The sequence below is a fragment of the Rousettus aegyptiacus genome, unplaced genomic scaffold (assembly GCF_014176215.1).
Source record: "Rousettus aegyptiacus isolate mRouAeg1 unplaced genomic scaffold, mRouAeg1.p scaffold_m13_p_7, whole genome shotgun sequence".
NCBI lineage: Eukaryota > Metazoa > Chordata > Mammalia > Chiroptera > Pteropodidae > Rousettus > Rousettus aegyptiacus.
The window spans coordinates 17,630,312-17,650,014 of NW_023416310.1; the positions used below are offsets into that span (position 1 = coordinate 17,630,312).

At 45.9% G+C, this 19,703-nt stretch overlaps 1 protein-coding gene across 3 annotated transcripts in view; it reads right to left on the bottom strand.

The window, feature by feature from the left end:
* Nucleotides 1–17,517, bottom strand: part of GALNT14 (polypeptide N-acetylgalactosaminyltransferase 14) — a 185,174-nt gene extending 167,657 nt beyond the window's left edge. For 2 of the 3 annotated variants that reach the window (XM_016136072.2, XM_036224747.1), the window contains exon 1: nucleotides 17,171–17,517. In XM_016136072.2, the coding sequence (XP_015991558.1) occupies nucleotides 17,171–17,299 (129 nt within the window). In that variant the 5' untranslated portion in view covers nucleotides 17,300–17,517. The remainder of the gene's footprint in view (nucleotides 1–17,170) is intronic. The other variant, XM_016136073.2, reaches the window with a different exon arrangement.
* Between the last annotated feature and the right edge of the window lie 2,186 nt (nucleotides 17,518–19,703).

A 19,703-nucleotide genomic window follows, 5' to 3' on the forward strand; every position in this document is an offset into this window, starting at 1 on the left:
TCCCCATATGTTTAAAAATAAATCTCTCTAATTCATTCTAAAACCCAATTCTCCCTAACTATGGTAGCAGTATAGCCTCTTAAGTCTAATCTCTGATAGAATAAAAAATAAACCTATAAATCAATTTAATTCATAGATATAAATATTAAAATTCCAAATAAATGACAACAAACAAAATACAGCAGGAAAATAAATTATAACTGAATACAGTTTATTCCAGGAATGCAAGTTTGGTTCAAAATAAGAAAATCAAAATAATTTACTGTATCAATAAAAAGAAAAAATATACAATTCAATCAAAATATGATAAAAATCCAAAAATCACTTCTAATGAAAACTTGAAGTAAAACAGAAAAAGGAAACTACCAAAATATGATAAATAATATTTCATAAAAATTAACAGTCAATAGTGAAACACTGCAGCCATTTGTATCAAAATCAAGAAAGAGTCCTGTATTGCCATGGCATTTCATTTTGAATGTTTTGATGACTATGAGAAAACAACATAATAAAATAATCAAGACAAATATTCAAAAATGATAAATACAACTCATTTTGTTAATGATATGATTTAGTACCTAGTAAATCCAATGGACTAATTAAGAAGTAACCACTGGATTTAATGAGAAAATTCTAGTAAAAAGTATATTTACATAGTAAGAGATAAATGTGTCAACAGAATAGAATGGAGCTTCCAGAATTAAATCCCAGTGTTTACAGGAAATAAATATATGAAAAAGGTGATATTTCAGTTAGTGGAGGAAAAGATGGTTTATTTAATTAACGATATTGACACAAAAACTATTTCTTTAGAAGAAAATGGATTTAAATCCCTACCTCAAACTAGACATAAAAATAAAATCCAGATGGACTTAAGATTAGAAAGTTTTTTTAAAAGTCATATAGATGAGGAAATTTAGGATGTTCCGTATACAATCTAGGAGTTAGGAAGATCTTTTTAATAAGACAGAACATCCATTAGCTATACAAAAACAAGCAAAAAATTATAAACCAATATATAGCATAAAGTCAACAGTGTAGCAATCAATTAGAAAAAAATCTGCAATACATATGACCAATAAAGAGCCATCTATACCATATGAAAATCTCTTATAATTGACAACAAAAAGATAAATAGCCAAGTGAGAAAAAATGGGCAGAGACTATGAATAGACACTTCACAGAAGAGCAGATCCTTTAAGGGCAATAAACATACTCAATCTCTCTGGTAGTTAAAGGGAACATAAAATTACAATAGGATTCCATTGTACACTCTTTAGACTGGCAAAATGAAAATACAACATTTATGGTAAAGGGGATACTGGGGAAAGAGCACTCACACTTTGCTTATGGAAATGTGGATTACTACATTGTTTTAAAAGCAAACTTTATATTAGACTCCCTTTGATTGAGCATTCAATCAAAATCTATCCCATAGAAGTGAAAGCATCAACATGTATGAATACGTGTATATAAATATTTACTGCAGTGCTGTGTGTAGTGACAAAGGATAAGAAACTAGGTAGATACAGATTAAAAGGAAAAGGTTGAATAAATAAGTCACTCCCATACTGTAGAATATTATGCAGTCATTAAAAATAATGGGCTAGCTAACCTAAGGATTTCTAGGATCATGATTAAATGAAGAGTAAGATGCAAAGTATATATGATCAACCTCCATCCCTCCTTTTTAAGAATGACTAAAACAGATCAGTCAATATTTATATGTGTTTAGGTACCGATTACAGGGTGCACATAGAAAGATGTGAAGTTTACATATCCAAGTCATAATGTTGATTATCTAAAAGTGGGGGAGGGGTGAGTGGAGGGAGTTAGGGAGAAGATAACCCCAACCCTAAATCAATCAATCAATAAGCAACAATGAGAAATACAACATAAACAATACTCATTTATGTAAACCACTCATTTTAATGTTCTAAGATTTTTTTCCAACATATGTCTTGTTTTAAACAAAATAGGATCCTACTATGGACACAACTGTGAATCCCACTTTTTTTTCAAGTTAACTTTAAAGGTGTATACGTCCACATCCACTGTGTCAGGTAGGGTCTTTTATAGTCTGGAGAGAGGTACAGTGAATCAGCCACATATCTCATTAACACTAATAGGCCATCAGCCTTTGGGCCACCTGGTATAGATGAGAAGGGAATGTGCCAGGCCCTGATCTTGATCCAGCTTCCTGATAACACCAGCTGGAATGTCTTCACTTCTCCATTCCTCCAAGTAATGTGCCTGGACTCCGGCACACACCTCAGAGGACATGACTAGGTGACTTTTGGCCACGCCCTGCCAAGGCCTCACTCAAGGGAAGGTAGACAGGCAAGATGACTTCTCCACAGGGCATTTCTCTAAGAGCAGCTACATGAATTAAAGATGAAAATGGGTGGTCAAAAAAAGCCAGCATTAACCTTGGTGAGAAACAGAGAACACACGCAGCGATTTATTTAGGCCAGAGGGGTAAGAAAAAGGGAATGCCAAGTTCAAATTTCACTAAATTGCCCCTTTAAGAGCAATAAGCATACTCTGAGCACTTAAAACCCTTAAACTCAAAACACTTACTGAACCAAGTCCCCAGTGAGTAGACTATAATATTCTCACCTAGGGAGATCTGTTTACTTTCAGACACGCTCTCAGAACAAAAAAAAAGCAAATGGCTTTATTCTCAAACTCTTCCACAATCTGGCCAGCCCCTGGTTTCCACTGACTTCTTGTCACTCTCGCCGAGTCCCACCACCTCCCTTTCCCTAAACTCCTACAGAATTTACCTCTTATTCCGCAGGAAGATATCCTAGATTTGCTACTGTCCCAGATTGTGTTGTCATGTCCCCTCCACTGCATCATAACACGCTACAGGCGTGGTGGGATAGTGTATTGGGATCTCCATCTGTATTTGTTATCCCTGCATTCTACCCACTGGATGAGAGTTCATCCAGGCCCTGCCCCAACCCCTAACCTCAGCACATAACCAGAGCCAGTGCTCTCTTGTTTCCAGGGAGGTAGCATGCAAAGGCCTGTGGTACGAAGAATATATAGCCCAGAGGGTGATGGAAAAAGACAGTTCCCCCAGCTGGAAAGACAATGGAGGCAGCCAGTCCTGCGACTGGTGGGCTCTCCGGTGGGTAGCAGGGTCCCAGAGGGACGAGTCTGTGGTACCCCTAGGGAGGTAGGACCCAGAGCACAGTGTCTCCCAGCATCACACGGAGCCTACCAGCTGGGAGCAGCAGAATGGTGAGGGCTTAGTCAATGATGTTACAGCTGTGACCACAATGCCTGGAAGATTCGAGGCTCTTCCCATGTTCCCAGGCAGTGAGGAAGCCTCCTGCATCCTCGTGAAGCTGTAAGCAGAAGAGGAATCCCCCGCCCCCCAGCCCAGGGGAATGGAATCTTAGAATGGAACAGAATTCAATAAACAGGGAAATGTGGCACCAATTGTAGATCTCGGTTTGTGAAGTATGATTCACATTAGCTTTTTATAAGCGCGAATTATCCCGTCATCTAATGTAGCACTCCTCAAACTCTAATTGCACAGGAGCCACCTGGGGGTAGTGAATTGTTAAAATGCAGATTTTGGATCAGTCGGTGTGGAGAGGGCTGAGTTTCAGCATTTCTAACAAACTTACAGGTGATGCCAACACCCCTCACCCATGAACTTTGAAAAGCGAAGGTCTAGGGCAGGAGTTAGCGATCTTTGTCTATAAAGGGGCAGTTAAAGCCTTGGCTTTGTAAGCTAGCCAGTCTCAGTCGCAACTGTTTAGCTCTGCTATTGTAATGCGGAAGAAGCCACAGACAATGCATAAAGGAATGAGCATGACTGTGTTCCCATAAACCTTTATTTTATGGACACTGAAATTTGAATTTCATATAATTTTAATGTGTCACAAAATATTTTTCTTTCCAGTTTTTTCCAACCATTCAAAAATATAAAAATCCATTCCTAGCTCACAGGCCACACACAAACAGCAGGAGGAGGTGGGGGCGGGGGCGGGTCTGGGTTTGGCCCCATGGGTAGATTCTGGCTTAGTGTGCCCCAAACAGTAAAGAACCCACAATAGGCCTCCTGGCCTAATTAAATTAAAGTCTGTTGCTCAGTCAGCCTATTTTCTATTCTGAAGTTGGTTTTCTTTTCCTGTTATCCTTCCACTAGTGCTATGCTTTTCAAACAGCACACACTTTGGGGACAAGTGGATTCTAGCAAATGTACTTCTTCAAAAATCACTGAAATGACTTTAAAAGACTGCCTTAAATCCTTCTTCTTCTAATAAGAGGCCCTGTGGAATAACAGGTTCCTGTTTTAGTGAAACAGCTTTCAGGATGAGATTAAACTTCAACCACAGTTTTCTGAGCTAACAGAAGAGGGGGAAAAAGTCAACCTTGCAGAACAACTCCTAGGAATTCAAAACCAACTGTCTCAAACTTTTTATACCACGAACCTAGGTAAAGATGCCCTCCGTCCCCTCGGCCTCACATTCCACTTTGACTCAAAGAAGACTTCTATCCATCTGCAGCCCCTCTTGTGATTAAACAGCCCACCCAGCAACACAGTTTTGTCTTTCTAAGAACAAACCATCTTAAAGTCTAAGAGAAAGACAGTTCTAGAGACAGAAGTGGCCAGGGGCCAGCAGAGAGCCACTGCTCCACACTCCCCCAGAACTCCCCCAGAACTCCCCCACACCCTGGGCAAGGAGTGCAGAATTCACCCAGCTCAGGGACTTCCTGCACTGGGCTTCCCACACCGCAATGCCCATATCAGTTTGCTGGATGAACTAATAAGCTTGACACAGTGGCCAGGTATCAGGGAATTTGCCCTCTCTATCTTCACGTGCTAGGTAGACACATAAAGGAAAAAACTCTTTCAAGGAGTTCACCATCTTTCTCACTTGCCAATGACCCCCAATGGCACCCCAGCACAGGCTGCAACATTGAGCATGCCTGTCTTACCTTCGCCACTAATTAGCTTAACAGGTAAATTATTGGACGTTTATGAACCTCAAGTTCCTCATTGGTAAAATAGGGATCATCAATACGTCATCCAGAGATAATATTCATCAGACATTTTTGACAACCTGGATGGCTCAGGCACCTTTTAACCAGAAAGGTGCCAGCCTTAAACACCCAGTATGACTATACTGGCAAGCACTAGGGCTAACATGTGGCACTCAACACATATCGGCTCCCTCAACCCCCTTTGAGACTAGAAAGAAACAAGAAAATGACTTGATTACAGCTCAGTAAACAAATATGCTTAGTATGACTGAGGAAAATGGGAAGTCTTGGTACAGAAAAAGAAGAAAGAAAATTGCACATGATGAAAAGGAATATGCATTAAAAAGTAGAAAATACCATAAATGCAGCTTATTTATGGTTAATAGCAGGTATTTGTTTTTAGTGCTAATAATCTAATTAGCAGTCAATCCAATGCTTCCTTTATCATCAGCTGATCCATAATTACTGCTCCATGCTGAGTATTTCCCAGGCACATGATAGCTTTCAACTCCTCAGCACAAACAACCAAATAATTGGTGCTATTATGCTAGATGCAAGACTATTCCTCTTGGAAGGATGATGTGGGGAGTGTTTACCATCCACTATGGCCTCTGTATTTTCTGCATCTGTTGATCAATTCCTCACTGTTCCCTCTTTAATCAGTCTTGAGGTATGCCTAAAGCATCTTAACATTCCCCAGAATATGATACCATGGAGACTTCCTTTTTTAAAGTGTAACCCTGGGACCAGAAACACTCCCAGTCGCCTGTAGGAGGGAAGTATTCATAAGGGATGTCAAATGCTGAAAGCCCAATATATTTCTCTTTGAAAATGCAGTAAAGTTTTCTCCTTGACTATTGTTTTAAAATGACTTGTCCTGGAAGGGATAGCCTCTGATATAAAACTATTTCATTCAACAGCTTCTCATCTAAACAAGTGTGTGCAATTCTGAGAAGCAGAACACAGGCAGGCTTTAAAGGCTGGTTGCTCAAGGAAAAATATATTCAAGTCATCACTTTCAAGAGACCAGATTCAATGTGACCGTGAGGGGAGAAAAGGAAGTGTGGGATGAGCATGGTGAAGTGGAAAGAGGGTGGCTCTGGAGCCAGATATATCTGGTTTGGAACCCAGCTCCCCCACATGTAAGTGGCATGACCTTGGGAGAGTCTCTTAACTTCCCTGAGCCTTGATGTTCCTCATCTGAAAAATGAAGTGAAAAATGCCTACTGCCCAGAGTTGTTATGAAGACTAGATGACTGACATACACAGGGAGCACCTGGCACTTAACTAGGGGCTCAGGTTGTTAGTTCTCTGCTCTTTCCCCTACCCTCAGATGCCAAAAAAATAATGATAATAATAGAGGCTGGTTTCCCACAAGCCAGTAACTTATGCCATATAAATCCATTCTTTGCAATTAAGTCTCCACCTTTTACCTATAAACATAGAGTTCAGTCCAGATTCACTGTGGGGCAGCAATACCGGCTGAAGTCCTACTCAAGGTTCCCACTGTTCTGAAGGCCTTCCCACTGACCCCATCTTCCTATGACCCAGCAACTACCAGTTAACACTCAGCACCATATTTGTACTTTGGTTGGCTGGTGCCGATACCACCCCAGTTGTTAAGTTGTCTCCCTGTCTATAAAAGGGAATAAGATTTGGGAAATTGGAAAGACTTATTGGGACCTTTCTCCAAAGACTCTCTTACTCAGGAAACAGAAACCAGTGGCTATTAAAAGATTGAAAACTGCTACATTAACTCCAAATGAGATGCTAAAACCTGGAGTCAGAAGCCACACTCAGTTCAGATTTTCTCCTCTTAGAGTTTTCATTAAAGTGGAATACACAAACAGGAAATGGCACCCCTTCAATGAATTTTCAGAGTGAGCACACCCAAGTAACCGGCACCAGATTAAAAAACTGAACGGTCCCAGTTCCCCCCAAATGCCCCTTGCCCCCTTCTGTCACTGAACTCCCCCGCAACCAGGGATCACCAGGAACCTGACTTCTAACACCATAGCTTACTTTCGCCTGTTGTCATATGTCACACAAATGGAATCCCACAGCCCGCGGGCTAAACCTGGCCTACCACCTGTTTTAGAACACCGTGCAAACTAAGAATGGATTTTACATTTATAAATATTTGAAAATAACACCAAAAGAAGAATGAGACTTCATGAGACATGAAAAATATATGAAATTCAAATTTCAATGTACATAAATAAAGCTTCATTGGAACACATCCACTCTTGTTCATTTACACGTTATCTTTTGCTCTACAACAGCAGAGCTGACTGCTTACAACAGAGACTGTATAACCTACAAACCCAAAAATACTCACTGTCTGGCCCTTTACTGAAAAAGTTTGCCGACTCCAATGTGAGTACATGATAGTCACTGAAATACGTGTGCATTTCAGTTGGATTTACAGCTAAGAATGAGTTGCAAAATCATAGGTATATACATATGTTCAGCTTTAGTAGACCCTGCCAAGAAGTTTTCCAAAAAATATGCTCAGTTTTAAGAGAAAAGCTAAAACCTGGAGCAGAAACCAAAATCTTATTTAACAATGAACAGGGAGGACTATAAGGAGTTGATCTGATCCAGAATTGAGAATATGATTTGAGGAAAAACATCAAAGTCATCTAGATTTATATTTCTTTCGTTCTTACTCCACGCACTGTCTTTGGGGGGGGGGGTTGGAGTGGGGAGGAGGTGTTATAAAAAATTTATTCTTAAGTAATTAAAACAAATAAACCCTGCTTCCACAAATCTTGAAATTTTTTTTATTTGGATAAATCCTAATTGGTTTAACAATCACAATCCTCTCAATACTAACAGACTGGTGCCCATCATTACACCCCGTCCTTGTATGAGAAACAGTTTCAAACACAATGCATAACTAGGATGAGCACCCATAACATGGCGATCACAACATGACTAGATTCTCTCATCACACATACTCTTTAAAGCCCCCTTCACTGTTGCCATGCTCCGTAGAAGTCGACAAGTCATGTTTCTGCTGGGGATCTTGCAGTAGAGACTGACTCATTCTGGCCACCAACAAAACCACCACCATAAGCCCTCTGGTAGTTCACCTGAATTGCAGACAAAATATCCAGGAAGACATTGGCAGCCTCCTGATTTTATGCTTTCATAAGTCTAAACATACAACACAGGAGCAGCAACTACATCACTCGCCTCCAGCCTCCAAAGCAGCCCCAGAGCCGCTGAGCCCTGAACTGGGAACTGGGCAGAACAAGCAGTCCATCAACACAGACCGGGCTCAACTGAGCAGTCGTCAACGGGCCTTCAAGGCTAAACAGCAGGACCCAGGCAGAGCGCCCTCTGCCGCTGAGATGAAAGGATCTCAGGCGATGCTTCGTTTCTTTTACAGGCACTTCCTGGGAGACATTTCTCCCCACACACACCCGCCTTGCATTTCAAATAGGCTGTATTAAGTTCTCTCAAATGACATTTTTCCTCTTAGAGGGGAGCTGCTCCTGATTCTTTAAGGATCACATTCATCACGAAAGGGATTCCAATCAACAGTTTCTGTGTTAATTGCACAATCCTGTTGACTTCTAAGTTGAGCAGCATCGTGAATGACAGCCAGTCTCATTTCCTGCTATCAAACTCCAGCCGGAAGGCGGAATGTGGCTGGTCAGCTCAGGTTCACCAAATAAGGACAGGGCCAGTGCACACCACAGGACCGAGGGGGTGGGAGACCCTCTCTCCACTTTTCCTGCAACCCCGAGTCTGCCACTCTAAACCAGCATCATCCTACAGCAGAAGACAGTGTTCTGTGGAACAGTTCTCTAATGCCCGCAGGTGGGTTAAGCTTGGCCTATCCTGGAAGAACACCTAAAGGCCACCTAACCCCCCAGTTCCCCCACCCCGAGACAGACTCTATATTTCCTTTAATCCACTTCTCAGTTCCCTTCTCAGAAAAGCAGTGTTGTTTAATCAGAGGTAGGGAGTCATTTCTCAGCAAAAGCACTAGATTTCTGTCCATAGGAAAATATACATATAATGCATACATAGATAAAATAGGTTTCATTTCCCCTGGGAAAGGAAGCTAAACAGAAATTGAGCATGGCCATAATACAAACAACTCGTGCTTTATAGTCAAAAGAATAAGTTCAAGGTCACTTACTTGTTAGGTGAGCTTGCCAGTCTCCTCCCCTTTTCACCTCACCTTCGTCACACTTCAGAAAATGAGAATAATAATAACACCCACCTCGCAGGGTTGCAGGAAGGATCAAAGAAGGCATTTATGAAGAAAAACACTTTGTAAACTGTAAAATATCATACTAAGTGGTAGAGGAAAGAAGCTACCTCTTATCTTCCTGTTCCTGATTCCCTTTTAATCAGTCAAGTCTTTCAGGCCTGTTCCTCTCCTGATGAAGACCACAGCCCACCATAAAGACCGTAGTCAATTCAGCACCCAGCTGGCAGCCATCAGCTGGTCATCTATTAACAGCCAATTATCGGGGTGGCTTAATTAATCCATGGGCCACGTGGTCTGATCTCCCTATGATCCTAGAAAACAATGAGCCCGAAATACAGGCGCCAGCTAATTTTTCAATGGCCATCAAGGAATTTGGCGTCCATTATGCTTACATGTTGCAGCTGCGAGTGATGGGCACATAAATATTGATTAGACCAGTCTCTGTGGCTGGGGGCGGAGTGGGGGCTGGATGGAGAGAATGAATGATTAGAGTGTTCTCAGAGGAACAAGAGAAGCTACATAAATCTTTAGCCTGGACCGTAGGGGGAAAAAAAATCTCTTAATTTCTAAATCTTAGTGAGGACAAAGAAAAGGGGCTGTTGCCCCTTTGAAGAAAGCTGGCCAAGATGGGGCAGTCATACCAGTTCTGTTTCCCACTCTCTCCTGGTCTGGAATGAGATGTAAATTGGGTTTAAACAACGGGATCATTAGAAAGGAGGCAGCTGGGTGATGTTCTCTTCCTCTTGGCATTCAAATCCAAAGGCAGGAACATGCGAGTGTGTCGCTCTCCCCTGCGTTTCCTTGAAAGATCTCTGTAGTGCTTACAGTTAAGAAGACAAGTGACATGAGGAGAATTTAATTATTTTTTTGAGTGCCTAATCTTGTCTCCCGGAAATGTTATGCAGAAGAGACTTTGTACTTGAAAATCAGCATCGTCCAGGAGGCAGTGGGTCAAATGGCTCCTTAATTCCTACAAAAAGGGCTCCTGATCTAAGGGCAGCTGAGGAGAAAGGTTCACGGTGGCCCAGAGAGGCTGCCTTCCTCCTTCAGAAAGAACTGCCTCTGAATGCCGAGCAACAGCAAGACACACTGCTCCTGACCTTGGCTGGAACCTGCTGGGTCGTACTGGACGCCTGTCCCTCCAGACTTCTTCCTGGAGCTCCTGACCAACTGCCCTGGGGCTCTCTGCTCTAGACCCCAGTAGCTTGTCAAGAGATGTGAAAAAGGGAAGGAGGAAGAATGTGAGGAAGAGAGCGATGGGGAAAAAAGCAGGAGGAAAGAGGATTCCTTTGGTGGCACATAAATTTCTCACACCATAGAGATCTCTTCCTCTCTCTCCCTATCGGCTCCTACTGTTCATTAGGTCCTGTGATGGCAGCAATTGCTGCCAAATGCAAAGACTGCTGCCCCGGAAGGTCGTATCAGGCCATTTATTCTGAAATACCAAAATACCAGAGCCAGCAAATTTCAAGAGCTTCTGCAGAATTCCCCAGGGTACCAGTGTGTGTGCGTGTGTGTGTGTGTGTGTGTGCGCGCGTGCGTGTGTGTGTGTTCTTAAGTAACCCAAAGGGGTTCTTTCTTAATCAGCTCAACATCTGAGGACTCGGAGACTGATTTATTCTTTGGTTAATCTAGCGTTTCTGGTAAAATAATTAAAAGATAAGTAATAGACACAGAGTATCTGTGGTATAATTATTTATAGCCATGAGGTCTCACTTCACAGTTATTCACAAGCAACCCGAAACGACTCAGACTGCTGGCAAAGCGAGCAGGAGACAAGCAGAGCTGTATCACGCTGCTTCCGCTTTACAGCTCAGAAGACTGAGCCTGGCAAAAGGATCTGCATGGTCCCTGGCACTGCCAATGCCAGAAAGAGATGCCTGGGCCACCGCGTGTGTAAGACAACCCAGAAGGAGAAAGCACACTTGATGGGAGCCATGAGGAGACGGCTAAGCTCCTCACCTCTTGACTAGTGAAGAGTGTGAGTCCCTGAGGTTCACGCGAGGAGGAAGGCTGCCCACCCAGCTCAGGATTACAGCATGCAAGAGGGACGAGTCAGCTGCCAGCTGTAGAGGGCACGGGACACAGCCAGACTCACTTCCCCAAGCAGATGGTGGGTCTACACTGCTGGTCTCTGAGGTGGGATGTGCAAAAGCCGTGGCAGGGTTCACAGAGTCCCCTTAAGGGAGGAGCTGGGAATTTATCCTTGCTTTCTAATTGAGATTCTTTCACCCCACAAAGGAAAAAAAAATGCATGGGGGACTTTGAGATGCTCTGGGAGAGTGACAAAGCTGTAAACATCAGAAACTAAACAAGGGCACAGCAACGCATTTCTTCAAAATGTGTTCCTGGTAATGGATAAGACTGGGAAATTTGAGATGGGAGGTGTGGGAAAGGATGCAGGCAGCATAGTACGTGACAGGATAATATGTGAACCAGGCCGTGTGGAAACCCTGGGCCTTCAGCATAAGCCAATGCAGCCTCGTTCTGTCCCTGTTCGGTTTATAAGTGACCTCTGATGAGTGGAAATTAACACTTTTAAATGACACAAACACATGAGAAACCTTGAAAAAGCGGAGTCCCTAGACAGGCTGGGGAGGCTTGTGACAGGAACATTAATTTCTCTTTCCTTCCTGGCTTTGCTCCTTTGTCGTCTCCGATTTGAGCAGGTATCATTCTGTGCCTCCAGGAACATTTGAAACAAGGATTCCTGGTCTTTGTTTCCAAAAGCACCAGACTACTTAGGGGAAAAAGGTTTTAGGGAGGGAGAGAGAGCTTCCCACACTGACTCAAAAAGATTCCCTTAAAACAAATCCAACAGTCCCTGGGACAGGGCCCCACCATGGGAATCTGGGGAGAGTGCTGGCTGGGGAAGCGACCTAGGACATGGGTACAACCCAGGGCTGCCAAAAATAACCCAGGGCAAAGAAATTCCCACCAGCTTGGAAGGTGGTGGGGACGGGGGTAGTAAGCTCAGGGTTGTTTAAAAAACAAAAAACAGAACAGCTTGTTGATCTCTAGAAAGCAAAGGCACGCTATTTCTTGAATATCTGAAGTTCCAATCTGGCGCTCTCATATTTCCCCGGCCTCTCATGGCCCCTGCTACTGGGCCATCAGGAAACACCATCCCCCCACCTGCTAGAGGGGAAAACAGCACAGCACCCAGCTCACACACCAGTTCACACCGCAGCCAACGAAAGGATAAACATTCCTCTGATAATGGGCTACTTTCGGTCATGCCAGAGTAAAAATTCCCTGGACAGAGTCCAATATGCATGCGCTGAGCATCAGTAGATTAATAGGGTCTCTCTCTAAAATTCATGATTTTTTTAATGGGAGAAATTATCTACTGAATGAGAAATAAAATAACAGTGTCATATACTTAACGCATTTGTGGTATGCATATTACAAAAAGACGAGCTCTTTTCTAATGGTGTTTGCTATATTTCTAGGACAGCACAGATACATTTACATGGGCCCAAGGCACTATGTTCAACGTCTTTACATTTCCAATACTCTCCTCAAAAAGTACCCCCAGACCTCAAATTCTTAGGCGTTTACTAAACCCTAAGCCCCTGGACTGAATTTAGTTTCTAGGAAATAGGAGACAGATTGCTAGGGGGTTGTTTGTTTGTTTGTTTGTTTGTTTCATTTGTCGTATAGTTCTCTGAATGGCCAACAAGTAAATGAAAACATATTTCAGGTACTCTTCAGTGGTACCGTATTTATGGCTAAAATACAGTTTGAATTAAGACACCAAATGTGTTACAAGATTTTCAATTAGGAATTAGAGCTTTACTGAATTTGGGGGAGGGGGCCAGGTAAAGGACTAGAATCAACATTAAAAAGTTAAACTTAAAGAAATCTTTACTTGTGCTATTAATAGAACCAGCCCTTCCTGAAACTAATAATAATAAAAATAAAAATAAAAAAATAACTTTCACCAGGAGTGCAGCGTGCCTTCTCCACATCACCTGGATTGTGACTAGACATAGGTTTTATTTTATTATCAGGCTCACTTTGGAGATCCCATCACAAGGCGAATGAAGATGTTTCCTAACACTGTGAGGAAAGGAGAACAGAGCCTGAGAGCCCAGAACTGGAACCTGCAGTGGACCCCGGTGAAGGCAATTTGCTGCATGGAGTTTAAAAGTTGGGAGGTCCGCTGCCCAGAGTTCCTCCCCACAGCCCTCTCCACTCTCCAATCCCTCCATTATTCTGAACTTCTCTAAATATTTTTAAGGGAAGGGAGCCCACTTGCTTTGGAAAATAAGCGGACCCCCCATCCCACACACACCACAGCAGGAAGAAGGGTAGGCAGGATGAAAACTTCCCCGAGGCTTCAACATGTCCTATGCAAGATGTCTCTGTGTGACTGTGCACCGGCATTTCCTAGGAAAGCCTGGGATAACCAACTCATTCAAAAACCGAGTTATTTTCCTCTACAATAGACAAATGTCCCAGGAAATGTCCAAATTCCTAGTGCTGAGGAAACAATCTCTTCCTTGGCAAATACTTTCCAAACCAAAGATGCTATAACCGCCTACAACCATTGGGTACAACCTCCCATGGGACTCTCCCCACGGGGGTGCACTGTGTCCAGTCAGAGGAGCCTCCTCTGCCCCAGATGGCCTCTTCCAAGCGCGAAGCAGTAGTTTCTTGAGATAGTTCCCCCACAAATCACACCAACTCCCCCTGGAGCTCTCCAAAGGCGAGTGTCTAGAGTTGGGCCACAGAAGCACTGGAAAGTGGGTTGGGGAACCCACGCTGCAAACATCCCTAACCTCACCCCATCGCCCACAAGCGCAGACCCAGGGCATCCACACAACACAGCAAGTCGGGAGGAGTATGTGGGTGAGCAGTTCCCAGAATGATCCCACTCCATTTTTGTCCCTAACACCGCCATTTAATAACAGCCTTGTTCTCGTGGGCCAATTGTATAACTTCATTACTCAATCTTTTCTGCATGAAAGTATTATCTGCCTTATGTGGTGGTTGTAGAGATTAAATGAGCTAATAGATGTGAAATGGAGTTTGTGCATTTGAAAAATACTATACAAGTGCTAGCTAGCTATTGTCATGTCACATGAATGCACACCCTCACACAAGCTTGGTCCACCAGGAACTCAAGAATGAAATCATGCAGGCATATTGGCATGGGGCCAACAACAACAACAAAATCAACACTAATATTCTGTTTCTGGCTCCCAAATGCCATCCATCATTATGCTGCTTCAGACTCACATGGACACTTGTGAAGATACTGATTCTAGGACCTTCTTCCAAACCCACAGATTCACCATCTCTGCAATTAACCCCAAAACGTGTACAGTACACAAGCTCTCCAGGCGATTCTAACACGCAAGCAGGTTTAGGAACCAACTGTACTCCTTTGGAGAGGACATGCAAATGTCCTATACTACAGACTAGTCACGGAAATAAAATTGTTCTGGTGCTAAGATGGGATTGGATCCGTCTTTGCCTCTCCACCTCTTCTCAGATACATATACGCTAAGATTCAGAGGGCTGCTATCCACCAAACACATCTATGAATACACACGATACATATACGTAGACTCCGAGAATCATACACACAGGTGAAAAACAGGAAGGAGAAATATACTAACAAAAAAGAACACCTAATAATAAATGATGTCAAGATTTTTAAAGTCTATGGAATCTGGGGTTTTAAAGGATACAGAAAAGAGGGGGGATTCGATGTTAAGACACAGAGCAAGTGGTTGAAACCAGAAGACCCCTCTCTTCCGTAGTGCTATATCTGAACTTCTGATGTTAGACCACTCCTGAAACCCCGCACCAATAGTCATTGGTTTGTAATTCTGCCTCGACCAGGGCCTTGTGAGAGGCCCCACACACAAAGGGCAGGGGCACAGTGTACTCATCACCGCAGCCCCCACACCCAGCACAGAGGCCGGCAGACAGCTGCATTCGTTACATATATGCGTTTCAGCGCACACCAGGACAAGAGACAAGTAAGGAAGAGGGACGAAGTGCACAAAGAAGGAAACATCTCTTGTCCCAGATCCCTGGTGAAAACTAAGAATAAGTAAGCTTCGGGTAATGAGGTTCAATGCAAAACAGAGAGTTCATGTCCCCGCGGGCATCATTAACTACATCACAAGAAGCAGAACCACTCGAGGCAAAAGGGGAAAAGCTCTCCACCTCTACGGCAGATCTGAGGTGAGTGACAAAATTAATCCTGCGCTCTAAAGGCTGTTTGAAGTCACCAGTCTGACCTCGTCACCTCCCTGCTTAGCACCCCCCAAAAGCCCCCTAGCACCCACAAGGTCCTGCCCAACATGACCCTTATATACCTCCTTAGCTTCAACCCTGATGTCTGTCACCTGCTTTATGCTCCAATTATGTCAAACTCACACAACGTGCTGTGTCATTCCTCTCAGCCTGTTTGGTGCAGTTAACCTCTACCTGGAATGCCCTTTCTACCTCCCGGCAAACCTACTCAACACAGTTAAGTCCTCCTCCTCCAGGAAGTCCCCAGGCTCCCATAACATCTAGTGTATTGAGACACTCTTGGCCCTCAGCACACTGTATGGTCCTGATCCATTGACGAGCAAATCCTCCACCTCAGAGAGTAAGTTCTGCATCTGTACCCATAGCACCTAACACAGTACCTGGGACAGAGCCAATCACCAAAAAAAAAAAAAAAATGCTTATGGAACTTAACCAAGCATCAGCAAGATTCCAAAACTTAAGTGTCAGAAGTTAAAGGAGAACCTGAGAGGCACCTGGATACAGTGGAAATATTCCGCATATCCAAGGTCTGAGTTCAAATCAGTAGTGACATAAGGCAAGGTACTTAAAGACTGAACCTGTTTCATAACCTATGAAATAAAGATAATACCACCCAACTCATACAACTACCTATGAAGAAGCACCCACTAGGTTGCCTGGCACACAGTGAGTCCTCTGCACTATGCTTACTGGGGAGACTCCTCTCTCCCTCTCCTCCTTGTTTTCAGTCTCCTGCTTTGGACCTTAAGCTCGCTCCCCCAAGGGCTTTCTCCCAGCCGCTGGAGGACTGCTCTGGACCCAGTTCATAAGTGTTGCCTGGCTGGTCAGAGAACTCCGAGGCCTCCTTCTGTATCCCACGGCCAAGTCTATGGAAAAGAAGGAGACTGAGGCAAGGAGACTCTGAATCAGAGGTAAGAGCCTGTTGGGAGAACCTTCTGGCTCCATTCAGATGAACCAACTGGGCAGGAGTTGGAAAATCACTTGGATTCTCATTTCCCCAACTCCCCACCAATAACAAGGCGTGTGTTTTTACAGACTCTTTAAGTGGTGTTCAGGGCACATTCAATTTCCAATGCAGCTGAAGGGCTCAGGGACAATTATAAATCAGGGGTAACGACAGGGCGGATGGGCGCCACCAGCAGCCGCCCAAGGAGGCTGCAGGGCGCTCGCCGGAGACGCACACGCGCGTGGCGCACCCCCGGCCTCCGGCCTCCCACGGTCGGGCCTGGAAGCTAAGGGAAGGAAGGAGGTCAGCGCAGCCGCCAGACTTCTCGCGGGCGCCGGCACCGACCAGCCCTGCCAACCGACCCAACCACCGCGACTCTCTCGAAGAGTCCACAGACCGCCACCCTCTGGCTGGCTGGTCCACAGCGCCCCCTCAGCTCCGGGACCCCGGCGCGCTGCCCAAGTTGAGAGCCTCGCTCTGCCCGCGAGCGCGCGCCCACCACCCACACCCATTCCCACTTAAACTGCAAGTCCGGAGAGGCCCCAAAGCTTTTTTAAATCTAGAAATATCACACTCTAGCCGCATCCAGCGCCCAGTTACCTGCTCGCAGCACTCAGACTCCCGCCCTGGCTTCCCTGAAGCCTGCAAACACCGCGCGCGAGCTGCACGCCCTCCGGCAACCCTCTGCCCCGCGCTCGGCGCGCCGCCAAACCCGGTACCTTGGGGGTCTGCACTTCAGGTCCCGTCGACACCTCCAACTTCTTCTTGGTCACCCAGAAGAACAGCAGCACGGTGATCCAGAGCACCCCAAAGATCGGCAGCACCAGGCGGCGAGACAAGCGCGGCATGGTCCCCTTTGCCTTCTCTTCTCCGCGGAACTACGCACCTGGGGCACCCCCTGGCGGTCAGGGTCGGCGGGGCAGGAGTCCCGGAGAGCGTCTTGCTCCGGGGTGCACTAGCCCGTGATCGCGGTGCAGGGGCGGCGGGATCCTGCAAGGCGCCCCGCCCACTTCGGAGAGGAGCGAGCAGGGATGGGGGCGCGGGGCGCCCCCAGGCGCGGCAGGGAAAAGCCGAGGGGGCAGCCAGAGAAGCGCAGTGGCAGCGGAGATGCTTCCCGCGCCGCCACCGCCTCTCCAGTAGCTGCCGCGAGGGAAACTGACTCGAGCTGTGGGAAGGGAGGAATCCGAGGCTGTGCCCGGCACCCCGGGAGGAACAGAAGGGAGAAAGGGGAGGAGGGAGCGAAGGGGGAGGGTGTGCACGACAGACAGACCGACTCGGAGAGAGCTCGGGCGGGAGCGAGAGAGCTCTGAGAGGGGGCGCTACCGTCGCCCGCCGACCGAGGCGCACCGTACTGTTCTGCGGCCGCCCGCGCCAAACCCTGGGCGCAGCTCCGGGACCATTCTGGGAAGGGGTGAGGAGGGGCGGGAACGGTGCATCCGCGAAGCATCCACCGCTAGCTCCATGTTGGACCCGAGGCGCAGCCCGCGCCTAGCGGGCCTGTGCCTGGGAGGACTTTCCCGCTTACCGCAGGGGTGCACGTGGCGCTCATACCCCAGTACCGCCCTCAATGCACCCCCGCCCCGCCCCCCACACAGACACCCGCGCGAAGCCGGCACTGGGAACGTAGAACGCTGGAGGTGCTCCTGGCAGTTCAGGGCCAAGGCCGAGTTCAGCCAACTCCCCAGGGTTTTTCTCTGCCTGCATGCAGGTGCCTGGCAACTTTTTCTGCTTAATGGAACTCTGAGCCGGTCTAAATTTAACTGTAAAAAAATCCTTTTAAAAATTAAGGCGCAGTTATCTCCCTTAAGGATTTCTCTCCCTGTAAGCGTTAGAGCTCTGTGCAGCAAAGGAAGGGGGTTCAAAGTTGAGCCAACCATGTGGGGTTCTTGGAAAGTGACCCTGGGCAGGAGGATAGATACTAGGTGCAGAAGGTTGTCTTTCAAAAGCCCCTATTCCCAAATGCCTTTGGGAAGTGCAGACCCTTCCCTTTAATCTTGCAGATCAAAATTACTTGGGTCCAGAGGCAGAACAGATTCTGAGTTGGATTCCCACGTAGGCCTCAGCTAGGCTGGTACAGTGGTGCTATCACTGGCTAGGGGGTCTTGACCTGGCTCAGCCACACTAGCTGGATGAATCTTGGGCAACGCATTTACCTTTCCCAGCCTTAGATTCCTCATCTGTAAAATGGGGAAGATAATACCTCCTGTGACAAATGAGTGGAAAGTTGTGAAAGCTGCATGCAAGGTGCTGGTGTTATCTGATCGTTTGATAGCTCAAAGACGAGAAGAAAAACCTTGCTCTGCCTGGGAACAGTGGCTGCCAGAACTATGCTATTTTAATATCTGCAGCCTTAGTTGAAGGGATGCTTATCTCATCTAGTTGCTTGGGGAGGTGAGAATGATGTACCTACTACTGTAGCCACCATCCTCCCATCCCCTTCCTGCAGAGCTCAGCATAGCAGAAGCCTCCATACACTCAGGAGGTGGGGCTCTGGAATTCATTCCCCAGTAAGACAGAGCCCCCAAGAAGTGATGTCAGAAACGGAGGAATCTGCTGAAAGCCACTGCATTTGATACCTTGTCTTACAGCCATAGGGTAGTCCTGCCTCACACCCCCAAAGAGTTCTTGGCTAGGCTGTAGGCAAGAAATTTTTGGTTGGAAATGGGTGTAAATCTAACAGCTCTGAAAAGCTGAGCGTTCTTGCCAGCCTATCACAAGATTCAGCTGAACTCTCAGACCACCATACAAAACCCTAGGGGTGATTCAGGATTCACCTTCATTAGAACTCTATGCACTGAAAGGTTGAGGTAGGCTCCCTAACCATCACTCTGACAGGGCAAATGTTCAGGTAGATCACCATCATGGGAGCAGTGGGTGAAAGGAAACAAGAGAACCCATCCCTAAAGCATCTTGAGCTGCCTGGATCTCTTCCAGGAGCCTCAGCCTGGACCTGCAGACTTGGGCCTGCAAAGCGTTCTGCAGCAGGCTCTGCAGGGGACCCCCAGGCAAGCTGCTGAGACTGTCGGCTCCAGGCAGGAGCTGCAGCACCATAGTCCATTGCTCAGCGCTTTGTGATACTGCTTCTGAGTAACAGATGGCAGGCTGTTACACAACACCACCGCCAAGCTTTCGAGATGGAGCAGCACCACATTGCCTGCCGCCAAGGGGCTAGGTGCTTCATTCTAATTGGCATCTGGGGAAACAAAGGCCCTGGGTTTCCCATAACAGCTTTATGCAGGGCCTGCAATGCCT